Source organism: Canis lupus, chromosome 23 (genome assembly GCF_003254725.2).
Source record: "Canis lupus dingo isolate Sandy chromosome 23, ASM325472v2, whole genome shotgun sequence".
Taxonomy (NCBI): Eukaryota; Metazoa; Chordata; class Mammalia; order Carnivora; family Canidae; genus Canis; species Canis lupus.
Window position 1 is genome coordinate 32,868,576 of NC_064265.1, and position 13,433 is coordinate 32,882,008.

Sequence of the window (13,433 nt, forward strand, 5' to 3'; positions counted from 1 at the left end):
GTCCACGCCAAGCATGGAGCCCGAGGCTTGCCTGATCTCACGATCCTGAGATCTTGACCTGAGCCAAACTTAAGAGTCACTTAATAGACTGAGCAACCCAGGTACCCTTTTAAAAGAGAGAAATTCTACTTTTTTAGAGCTGAATTTAAATTATTTCCTGATATCTTTTGGGGTTGGTAAAAAAAAGGTCAACATTGACAAGATAAGAGCTACAAATACCCATGCTCTGGTTCTCCTCATCTTGGTCAATGAAAACATGATCCATTACAAAACTGAGGAGTTCAGACTGGAGTCCAGTATCTGGATTAAACACCAAAGGCTGAAGACCTTCTCTGCCACCTGTCATTAATTGGTGGCTAAATATCATCAGAAGATCACAGAGTAACATGAATGCCTGCAATGCAAAGGGAATTCATCAGTAATATATAAATACAACTACAAGTCAGATCAATGTTAATGAAAACATACTAAATTAAGTGCACCTCAATAACAATACCATAGCACAAATAGAATACTTAAATTTCAACTATTTAATTTCCAAACTTAATGAAATTACTTTTTCTCATTAAATACTACTAGTCCTATTTAAGACTTTTTCTCCCTAAATATAGTCTATTTCTTTTACTTGGCTGTATTAATTCAAAATAGTCAAGAGATTCTGATTTCAACTTAAAAAATAAATGACTTAAAGCCAACTCTGGAAATATGAAATTAATATAATAAATTATGACAGAGGTTAGAAATCAATCATATATTGCTTAATTAAATAATAAGTATAAAACTTAAGACAAACTATATTATCCAAACAAATTACAATGCAGTACTCTAAACCTTAAAGCTACTACTTAGGATTCTTCTTCTTCTTCTTTTTTCTTAGGATTCTTCCTTAAAAAAATCGAATGCAAAACAAACAAAACAAAACCCCTCTAACATTTAAAACTGAATTTAAGACCATTCATATAGAAACCAGGATCTGAAAGCTTGCCAACAAATTTAATCACAGAAGGGAACTTTCAAAACATTTCCCTAAAAAAAAAAAAAAAAAAAAAAATTTCCCTAAAGAAAAGTATTATAGTTAATGTTGTCAAATTTGCCCTATTTAATGAATAGCATGAAATAAGCCTATGTCATCAGTTTACTATAAATGATTTTGTTGTGGGATAACTGTGGACTCTGATAACTCAAAATCATTCACTTACCCCCTTCTAAATATTGATATCCATGGGAAAACATAATTTTGGTATGTATTTGGAGATGGTTGTATACTAGGCTATCCATCTCCAGTGAGAATCATGGCAGTTCATGCTCTGATTACACAATCATGAATTACATAAAGATACTTAGAAAGAGCCATTTGAAAAGGGGAGCATAAAGAGAATCCAGGAGAAAGTGTATATATATTTTATGGAGGCCACAGTTTGAAGTATCACCAGTGATGATGTAGAAACACTGAATTTTTGGTTTAAATGTCCTGAGCTAGGTACTTTCAGATAGCTCTGATGGGGTTCAGAAGGTTTAGAGAGTAAGATTTAGGGAAGACCATATCTGTTCTCATTTAAAGTTATATCCTGATAACTTTAATAGAGACCTGTGATAACCTACTTGTAAGAAGGGATAGCAAAGGGTAAGTACTACAGTATTCTTTAACTAGACCAACTAGCCATTTTCTATCCCAGTATTATTATAAAAAAAATGAAAAAAAGTATCTTGTTTTATATAATAGTACTTTATATAAAAGTACTTCCAACAGACTAGTATAATTAAACAGCTCACAAAATCACTTCATGGAAATGGTATTGCCTTGGGCTGTGCTGCCCTACCCAAGGAATGAAGAGTCTATTGAATTGATGGGATAAACCTACTTATACCCCTACTTTTCAGGTGCAGGGACTCAGGGATTCCTTGCGCTAAGAGACCTGATTCTGCTACCAAAGCCTGCACAAGTCTCTTCCCTACGCATACTGTATCACCTGTGTGTGTACTTGTTGGCCCCAGGGCAGATGTTTGAGGAGATAATGACAGAGTTTGGACATGTGGGCTGAAGTGTTTACATGTGTGTGTGAGAAGTTCTTCCAGCTCCCCAAACCTCCCTGTTTTAGGACAGAATTCTTAGGAATCTTAGGAATTATGGAACTACATCATTAGTACAGTATACTTGTCTAGGTAAAAAGACCTGTAACAAGTTAGTTAGCTTGCTTTGTTAAATTAAATATTCATTCATCTATACTCTTTTCCAGATTCCATAAATGTTAGGGACAGATTCGTACACTAAACTGCCATTAAAAATTACATCTTATTATTCAGTATATTTGTTTTTTATTGAGAGCTCTTAACTGATAATTTCTTACCTGTTCCTTCACTGGAGTATTAACATTAGATAGGCACTGTTGGCAAACAGCCAAAAAGGATTTCACTGTTTTCCTCAATACCAACAAATCCTCCTGTAAGACACATTCAAATTTGTAAACATGAATTACAATCTCCTAGAAAAATGATCCAGAAGAAATAATAAATGGAAAGTAGCCAATTGGTTTATTGTTAAGGAAATTCATAAAACCAACTTTGTTGTTGGGAACCAAATTATATAGTTATTTCCTAGTTATCCTAATGGAAGGGGCAGCAAAACTGATAATCCCAAACACTCAATTCTATTTAGCTTAGGAACGCTCAGTATAGTTTCTCCCAACATATTTTCCTTTATAAGTATGGTTTACTTGGGTTGATACTAAAATTATTAATCTTCCTAAATACATGTTAGTTGGTAGTATGGTGAGGGAGCACAGCAGCACACTGAAAAAAATCAATTAAGCAACAAATATATATTGAATTTCTCCCATATTCTTAGCACTCTGCAAAATACCAATGGGAGAAAAATAATTTTAAGACCGTCCATGCCTTCAAAGAGTTAACATCCTATCAGGGTATTAGACCAATCAGAGAGTAATTAAGTATTCAAAATTTTTGGTATTTACTGTAGCAAAGAGAGCTGAGATGGAGGGACCTTCATAATAGGATGGGCTCTAATTTAAAATTGAATGAGTGAACAGAATTTAATTAGATGGCCATATAACATTCAATGTGAAACATTTGAAAAGTATAAAAGGAAATTTAAATTTATCAAGCACCTAAATGTGTTGGGCACTGGTTTGAAGGGCTTACTGTTACATAATTTAGTATTTGTATTGATTAGAAGTAGTCATTATTAGCAAGGGTTTGAAACCAGACTGTCTGATGTCAGAGCTCATATTTGTACTAATGAGGAAGACACATGAAGATAATTCAGAATGACATAGATATTTAAAATAGTAATGAAGAGTTATTAAATTAGCAAAGGCGGATGATATAGAAATCACTTTTAAAGAGTACTCTATTAAACTAAAGTTCTTGAAGCTACTTTTTTTTTTTTTTTAAACAGATGGCAGAACTCACTCCCTTTTGGGATCTTCACATCCCAAATAAAGATACTTAAAAAATTACACACATTTATTTCCTCTTGCTAAAATGAGTGTAGTATTTGGAAGAATAAGCTCATTTTTTTGCAGAACAGTAAAAAGAACACTGTCTTTAAAACCTTTATTGTTCCTGCAGATGAACATCCAACAACCAAAACTCAACATTCTTTGACCTTCTCTAATTTCAAAGATTCATTATACATTAGGGGAAACAGACAAGAGAACAGGCAGCTGCAATAGGATATAAGGAGTACTATGTTGGAAAGCCTAATCCAGAGTTAAAAGTAGTCACAGAAGGGTTCCCAAAGATGGTAACATGTAAGCTGAGTTTTGAACAACTAAAACTTATCTAGCTATAGTGAAAGGTATCTGACGGCACAAAATGTTCAGAAGCCTGAACACACTTTTGAGAGGCTGTTAATTTATTGCAACTAGGGCACAAATAGGGAGGAGAGAGCAAAAGAGAAAGCTGAAGAGGAAAACAGGATCCATTTCCATTTAAATAGAAGATCATTTAAAAACCCTTGTTAAGTCATCTGGGTATTATCCTAATGGCAATAAAGAACTACTATAAAAGAATTCTTTATCAGGAGAGTGCTAGAATTTTGTTTTAAAGAATCATATTCTAAGCAGAATGGAGAATGATGTGGAACAGGGAGGCTACTTAATGGTAAATACAATCTTCTGCTGAATGCTTATTATGTACCAGGTACTGTGTTCCATGGGCCATAAATTTAAATCTCATAATCACTGTATGAAGTGCTACTATTCAGATGAGGCAACTTAACTTCAGAACACCCATAGATTCTAAGTAACAGAGTAAGGATCCAAATATGGGGTTATCTGACTCTTCTGTCTAAAATCCATGCTCTTTAATCACTATTCTATGTTTCCTTACATATTAACAAAAGCCATAGGAATAATTTAGAATAAAGGCCTGAAAATAAAATGTTGGCAGTAAAGATGTGAAACACTTTTTTTTTTTTTTTGACGTGAAACAGTTTGAGGAGAAATTAAAACAGCAGCATAGAACTTATGCACTAATCAGAATGGGGGACATTGATTAATCCTAAAGTTCTAGGTAGTTACCTATTAGGTGGATGATGGGTAAATCACCGAAATAGTTAACACACAAAAAAACATTGACCTAACAGTTCAATTTGGAGATGATGATCTGATATTCCTGAAAAATATCCTACTGGAGATGTGTAGTAGGAAGTTCATTACAGGAGTTCAAAGCCCATGGGAAAGAATTTATTAAGCAAGAATTAATATCTGAGAGTCCTCGGCATTTAGATGGCAACAGAAGCGATGGAAGTACACCAGATTACTCAAAGAGATTATGTAGAGAAGGTGGACAAAAGTATCTTGGGAAACAAAAATATATAACATGGCTGAGAAAGAAGAGCATGTGAAGAAATGTAAGAAATGGTCTGAGTAGGAATAAAAACCAGAAGAATATGGCATCTTCTGCAAAGAAAACACTAAAAAATGTTAAGAAAAAAATTAAAAAATGGATGTAGTAATTTAAATGCCACAAAGAAAAGACAAGCTAAGGATTAGAAAGTATCTCATATCAGCAATGATAAGGTTGTGAGTGACCTTGAGGAGAACACTTTCAGTGGAATTAAAAGGGCTGAAGTCAGATTGCAGTGGGTTGAAAGAAAAAGAAGTCAAACTCTTATAAAAAAGTTGGTCAAGACCCCCCCCCAAAAAAAAAAAAAAAAGATGGCTGCTAGAAGGGTCTTTTGAGATTGATGGAGGATTTTTTTTTATCTTTTCAATAGAAAAAACAAATTGAGAATGTTTGCTGAATAACTGAAAGAAAAACAAAAAGCAAGCCAGGCTACTGACTAGTTACGTGACCTTAGAAAACTTACGTCTCAGGATTATAGAGTCAAAAAAACTATAACTGAATCTGAATGATGAGGTTCTATGGCATTCTGTGATTCTGTTGAATTGACTCCTAGGCATTCCAATGAGAACAGATAGGTGCTAACTGGTTAAAACTCCTAGTATTCAAAGGATGAATGTTCACTGTTCCCTTGCTAGTACCTAGAATAGTGCTTGGCACATGGTAGGTGTTTAATAAATATTTACTGAATGAAATGTTAAGTATACATAATATAGATGATACTACAATCCTAGGGTTAAATGTGTAATGTGTTTGTTTTACCAAACTATGAACAGAGTTCTAAAAAATGATGCTAGGAGGTAGTAATGCTTATTTCCTTAAATTTCTTGGTTAGTATGCAAAGAAGCTGTCTAGGGAGCTATCTTTGGAGTTGGAGGCAAGTATTCCTTTAAAGGTCAATCATAAAGCAGATATGTCTTACACAAAATGACAACTTGCAAATTCATTTGAAAAGTTGTATACTTAACATTGCAAATAAGTAAGCAACCTACCAAAACTAATCAGAAGTATTTAAAGAAGAAATGAATGAGAAGGAACCAAAAATTAGAAGCTAAAGGCCTTTAGCTGTAAAGTTTGGACTAGATTTGGATGCAACCTAAATATTATTTGAGTGCTCAAGAAAGTTAATTGTAGTCAGATTCCATTAAAAGAAATACAAGTAACAATAGGTTTAGGTAAATGGAAAGAGAAACTGTATATTTTAACTAATCTTTATATGGTAAATCCCTTTAAGCAGCTGAGAGTAGAATTTAGGTTCTTGTGGATTTCAGAATATAGTGCTTTTTATTCACTGTACAATTTCCCACTTCATTATGCAGGCATCTTACTATATTTCATTTGATTTAAATAGTTGGAATTATGATTCCCAAGACTGTGATTGTGCTCAAGTTAACAGCCACTACTGGGATACATGGTAGTAAAAATCTTTAGAAATTTTCAGGATGTTAAACCAAAATTTTAAGAGGTTCAGAGTCTACGATTTTAAAATTCCAGCATTAAGGTAAGTTTCAGAGTTGGCTTTATTCTTAATGTCCTTTGAAAAGCAAGAATATATGATATTCAAAAGGGTAAGAAAAAGTAAGAAAAAAATATAAGAAGATGCTTAATAGGGCCAATAATGAGAGCTTAAACCACAAAACTTAGCACATTTACTTGAACTCCTTTTAAAATAAACTGTTGGCTGTTAAAAATTTTTTTTGGATAGATTTTATTTATTCATAATGTCCTTTGAAAAGCAAGAATATATGATATTCAAAAGGGTAAGAAAAAGTAAGAAAAAATATAAGAAGATGCTTAATAGGGCCAATAATGAGAGCTTAAACCACAAAAATTAGCACATTTACTTGAACTCCTTTTAAAATAAACTGTTGGCTGTTAAAAACTTTTTTTTTTTTTTGGAAAGATTTAATTTATTCATGAGAGACACACAGAGAGAGGCAGAGATACAGGCAGAGGGAGAAGTAGGCTCCCTGCAGGGAAGCCTGATGTGGGACTCAATCTCAGGACCCAAGGATCACACCCTGAGCCAAAGGCAGATGCTCAACCATTGAGCCACCGTGGTTGAGACACCCAGGTGCACCGCTGTTTTAAAGTTTGAGGAAACTTGTTACATTCCATATATTCTGGAATGAAATACCTTTTCTCCTGCTGTAATAGCTGTAAAGTCATTATGAGAAAAACTAAACATGCTTAACTTACACTGAATAAACAGGAATATTTTTATATGTAGTATTTTTTTATGGGCTAGAATTCAATAATAATAAAGTTAACATTTACTGACACACACTATGTATGTACCAGGCACTACTCTAAGCTTTTTGTGAATTAACTCAACTAATCCTCCAAACTGTGATGGATATTGATATTATCATCACTCTCCCATTTTACATACAAAGAGGCACAGAGATGTTAAATGCAGTCCCAAAGACCAAAGCAGTTTGCCTCCATTCTGTGCTCTTAACCATTGTACTATAATGACTTTTTTCTAATAAGTGGGTAAATTAATATGTTGAGGAAAAAGACATTATGGATATAAGAAAATTGAAACTCAAAATACTCATATATATTTATATATAAACAAAAAAGATGGTCAACTCAGAGGACACTGAAAAACAACAACCCAAGAGCAAGATATGCTAGTTATCCAGACTGTAATTTTAAGAAACTAGAATGTTTAGGGAGTACCTCTACAACTTTGAACACTTACTTTACTTATAAAATCACCTTTGTAGCCAGAGTACCTAAATTATAGAGGTGAGAACTAAAGGCAGAGAGTGAAAAAAAGAGTAATCTCAGTACAGTATAAGCTATAATATGAACTAACTATATAGTACTTGTTTTCAAATGCTTTTTCCTAAATGGAACCAGTGTTTTCTTTTATTTTCAAAAAGTAGCTTGGCATCAGGACACTTTTCCCAAGTAGCTGTGGAAAGAATTTGAATGGTTTAGGTGATAAGATTATCCTGAGATTTAAGTTTTAATATCTTGGGACTACATTCTTTTTTATCCATTTTGGAAGTTGTCTCACTAGCTGGGCCCAAGTTTTTTGTTTTTGTTTTTCTTCCTGGTAGATTTTTTGAAACCAAGAATTTCAAGTAATTAAGATGTTTTACACTCTGGCTGGCAAAATCTCAACAATGAAAAACCCTGAATAAGGCTGGCATAATGAAGACAGTGAATTTATCATATAACTCATATAAGAAAGGAGTTTTCTCAAAGGCACAAAGGCTCTAACATCCTAGAAAAATAGATCTTAAATGTAGACTGTTCCTTAAGAACCAAGTATCTCAATATGACTACGATCAGTGAAGAAAGGTCAGAGTTTAGGTCCTATACACACACAAACATGTATCTAGTGTAGGTCTGGGATACAGTATAGCAGATTTTGTCCTACAGTATAGCAGATTTTGTCCTCCGTCTTTATTTTGGAATAATAATGAAGGAAGTCAAGTTTCTCAGTTTGGTCACTATTTTTCTTCTGTACTGACTTCTTTAGCTTCCTTCATGTTTGTACATTTTTTTTATGTATCACAATTTTGTGTGTCTAGAGAAAAACCTAATTTAGTTGTCTACTTATCTATAGATATGAAATACCATTAAGATAATTACAGCCAGAAAACTGAAGCCACCGAAGAACTAGTAGTACATACACAAAACCAGTTCAACACTATCAATATATAACAAATACATATTTTAGAATGGGCAGCAAAAGAACAGAGAAGTTGTAAAATGAGGACCAAGAACAGGTCAAAGATGTTAGAATATGAAAATAAAGCCTGTGAAGAATTTAGTGATCAATTTTCATGATAAAGAAGGGGCTCAAAACTACTTACCTAGAATAGAAAAACAGGATTATTGACAAAGTCTCGTAAACAAGAGCAAGGGGTTACTTTGTGAGGTCAGGGATTGGCAAACTTTTTGTGTAAAGCGTCAGTCAGACTGTAGTATTTTAGGTTTCATGGGTCGTATAGTCTCTGTCCCAACTATTTTGCTACTGTAAGAAAAGCAGCCCAAGACAGTACATGAATGAACAAGCATGGCTGTGTTCCATTAAAACTTTATTATAAAAACAAAGGTCAGGGTATGGGTCCATGGGCTGTAGTGTGCCCAGTCTATACTGGGCTATAAAGCTCTTTGGAACATAAACTGTGTTATGTTTACTTGTACTTAGTGCCATTACTAACACATAATGAGGCTCATTATATTATTTTTCAGCCCAATTAAGTCATTATCAACATTAAATATGATAAAAACAAATGGAACTAAATTCATTCACTTGGGACACATCAGTAAGCAAAAGATGTAAAAACCATCACCACCGTGGAGAAGTAAACCCTATATAATATTTTAAAAATTGCTTTCTTCAATGAATAGCTGCTACTAGCTTCTCTTTAGGGTGGGGGAGAGGGTGTGCCACTTTTGTCAGTATACATTAAAGTAACTATTGAATATTTAAACCCTAGTTGTAATACCTAGTTTTCAGTGTTGCTGTTCTTGGTAATTTGAATCCCCATCTTCTGACTTTGCCTCAAACTAATCTACTTATGATCCAGGATTCCTTCAGCTGCCTATTGTAGTTCCAAAATATCTGACTTATTTCCTGTAGTGTACAAAGATGAAAGAAGCTTAAGGAGTGAAAGGAGCAGGGGAAAAATAGTGGCTGCTAGGACCAAAGTGAGAGACTTGAATTTCCAAAGATACAGGTGAAGAACAAAAATCTACCATGTTCTTTCTCAAACCTACACTAGCTACTAAGCATGTTTACATACTCCCATAGCCTTAGAGAACAGTTCGTTTAGTATCAATTCTTGATTTTGAAAGGGGAGATTAGGAAGGCATAGGCTAGGACTGCAATTTAATGCCATCAAAACAACAGTTGTTGCTTGCTAAAACATTTCCTTCAATTCAATCTTCCCCAAAACCCTATCCCACAGTGAATATCACATACACAATAGGAAACTGAAGTTCAAAGAGGGAAGTAACTTGCTTCTTTGCCACAGGTGGTAAGAAATGGCACCAAAATTTGAACTTAGATTTAACTCCAAAGATCATGATCTAACACAAAAATGCTGGAAATAAACCCTACTTATAAGCTAGGAGTTTCTTATATATATAAATTGGGTCTGTAACAAGAAGTCCTTTAACAAATACCTGGCAACTTTAGAATGGCTGCTGGAAAAAAAATACATTTTAAAACAAAAAAACCTACTGTAGGAAGGTATGCATTATGTTATCAGAGGTATTTATTTTTTATTTTTTTAATTTTTATTTATTTATGATAGTCACAGAGAGAGAAAGAGAGAGAGGCAGAGACATAGGCAGACGGAGAAGCAGGCTCCATGCACCCGGAGCCCGATGTGGGATTCGATCCCGGGTCTCCAGGATTGCGCCCTGGGCCAAAGGCAGGCGCCAAACCGCTGCGCCACCCAGGGATCCCTATCAGAGGTATTAAGTAGAATATGAAACACCCATTTCCTTTCTATTCAAATAAATGGACAGACAGGAAAGTACACTTTTATCATTAATTCTGGTGAGGCAAATCCCAATCTCTGTACTAGAAAGTGGGAAGTGTTCTGTTTTGTTTAAATATTCTAAATATTGCTTTAGAACTCTGAAAAGCTCAGTTTAAACATACTTTCACATTATAATAATTGGTACTTGGATAGATCTTCTCAGTCCTGGCTTATTTCTTATATCATAAGGTATTAAATATGTTAAGGAGTTTCAGTATTTATAAAATCTGCACCTATAAAATAGGTACTTTAAAGACCACTGTCCCTGTATAAGTAAAAACAGCACCTTACTGAATAGGCTAATAAAACTGAGGAAGCCTTATACTGTCTTTCCTTAACAGACAGCAATTTTTAAGAATGGGGCCCCAGGAATAGGGTTGCAAACAGCATATAATTATTAATGGAATGCTAGACTCATAACTTGTAGGTTCTTTTATAATTGAACATATTTACTTCTGGTTTTCAGAGGCTTTTAGAATGTTAGAGTTAGATAAAATTCTGGAGAAGTTCAGATTTTGGTATGAACCTACTTCAGTATTTCAGATTTTTTTTTTTTAAAAGAACATTCTGAGAGCTGAATAAGAAATGGCTATTAATCAAGATCTGGATCTTTCTCCTTAAACTCTCCTAGACCAGCCAATCAACACTTGAGATAGGACTCTTGAATGACTCTGAAGTCATGGAACAATCAAAAGGAAAGGCTTTAAATAAACTAGATAGTTACTAAGGATAGAATTCTCATAAAATAAAAGGTAGGGGGGAAACATTCAAGAAAAAAAGAATGAAGTAAAATGGTTACACACTACTAAAAATTTGTTCCTAGAGGAAAAGCTATTACTTTTCACTATTGGCCGCATTCCCCTCCCCCCACAAAGTAGTTAATTCTGCAAATAGAGAGGTGCTATCTGTATTTTGTTCTTACAGGAAATTTGGGGTAGGTCCCAGGTGAGCTATCTTTCTTTCTTATTTATTCTAAAGGACTGGGAAGGGAAGAGAAAAGAAAGGTGTAGAAAGCAGCCTGTAGATTTTTACATATTTGAGCCTATTTCTAATACACTTGTAAAAAATGTATATTTCATGAAGAATAGCAAGGTTAAACATGTCTCCTCACTGGGTTGGCCACCACCAGTCCCATCTTCATCCTAACCCTTCCCTTCTTCAGTCTGTTTGGAGGTAAACAAGTTGGAGTTTGTGGAGGAGACCCTTCAGTCAAGAGGGTAATGGAGGAATAAATTTTGCAGCTAAATACTTCAATAATAAATTCACTTGCAGCTACCTGAGGGATGTTGACTTTCTTTTATTTAAAAGACAAGGAATAGGGCCAGGGCCCAGAAGGCAGGGATGTTTTCCCCAGGCCCTCCCTACTGCTATCTATAATAGGAACATGCAGGGTAAGGCTGAGAGCTACAAATTTAAGATTATAGAGAGTAGGACAGCTCCTCCTAGGAGGAAAAAAAAAATATTGAGGATAAATTCTACATCCCCAGGCCAAAAAAGGCAACAGGGGCATTATATTAGCCCTAACTCTTATTTACCTGGCTCTTTACATGTCTTTGTATATGTCCAGAAGGAGCTGAAGGAAGAAGGATGTTTTCTGTTAGAGAAGAGAAACTGAAGGCTGCTTCTACAGGACCAGCACTAGGGGGCACCGGAGCAAAGTATACTGAGCATGACCTGTGTGACTGCCAAAGAGCTTCAACTCTGGAAATTAGGGGAACAGAGGAAATACCCATTGGTAAAACCCAATGCACTTCCAATTCAAATAAAGATCTAATCCTGTTCTTGATATATAGTCTTCTCATATACTTTATTTTATGAAAGTGTTCACTGTTGTGTTAAATTATAACTTGAATTTAAACTTCAAATATAACTACCATTCATAATTTTCTGAATGATATATTTATTGTCATAAACAATAGAGAAAAAAATAAATTTTAGAAAGTATTCTCTAAAAAGCAATGTGGCAATATATATCAAGACTAAAAGTATGTACCATCTCTGACCCAACAGTTCCATTTCTAAGAATATAATACAAGATGAAACAGTATAAAACACAGAACTTTTGCATCAGAATGCCCATCATGGCATCATCAATTTTATTAACATGCTTAAACAACCTAAAAATCCAAGAGGTAAGAGTGGTAAAATAAATTATGGACTATCATCCATACATTAAAATATTATCTACAAACACTTCTTAGTAGCTAAAGGAAATGCTGATTGAAGAGGAGACACAAAACTTTGTAAACTGTAAATACATTATGATCTCAATAAGGCTGAAATATGTGAGAAGTACTGAAAGAAAATACACCAAAATATTAACAGTGGTTATCCATAAGTGGTAAGATTCAGAAATTTTATTTATGTATTTTTTACAATGAACAAATAGTCAAGTAAGAGAGCCTGAATTTATGAAAACCATTCTACTTTATATTTTACATCCCAAACTAATAAGCATAATTGATTAATCAAAAACATGACTTCCTCAGAGATTTAAAGGAATTTCTATAAAAGTGAGTAGAGAAAAACTGGTTAGCCGGCTAGTTCAGCTCGCCAGCAAAATGGTTCATTTCACATTAACATAATAATTGCTCAACAACAAAAACTGAAAATAATTCAAATAAGAACACTTTCAAGTTGTCTCTGAGTGATCAACATTACACATTTTAAATACATAGACCCCAAGGGGCTACAGTATCAAATTTAAGTTTCAGGGAACAAAAAGAAAAAGGATAGATTGCATTACCAAAGTCTTTTGTATACTTCAACTGTAATCCACTGGCATTACAAACTGAGGCATTTAAAATCACAGCAACTTCTCATTAAATATATCCTACTGGGGATACTGAATGATGAAAAAAACCTGGCTATATGACATAACTTACCTAACTTTTTGGTACCCAACTGATTAACATTGTTAGCTTGTGTTCAGAAAGGAGTCAACCAATGTGCCCTTAGAAAATTTATTTATAAAAAACAAAACCTTTTAGAACTAGTTGTTTTAAGAGGAATGAAGAATTTAAAAAGTGCCAACAGAAAAACTTCTAGATTGAG

General features: G+C 34.0%; 1 protein-coding gene across 11 annotated transcripts in view; it reads right to left on the reverse strand.

The window, feature by feature from the left end:
* STAG1 (stromal antigen 1) overlaps positions 1 to 13,433 on the reverse strand; it is a 393,923-nt gene that overhangs the window by 37,632 nt on the left and 342,858 nt on the right. For all 11 annotated transcript variants that reach the window (XM_025449001.3, XM_035704782.2, XM_049099673.1 and 8 more), the window contains 2 exons: positions 2,349 to 2,441; positions 220 to 394 (listed from right to left, as the gene is read on the reverse strand). In XM_025449001.3, coding sequence (XP_025304786.1) covers positions 220 to 394; positions 2,349 to 2,441 — 268 coding nt within the window. The remainder of the gene's footprint in view (positions 1 to 219; positions 395 to 2,348; positions 2,442 to 13,433) is intronic.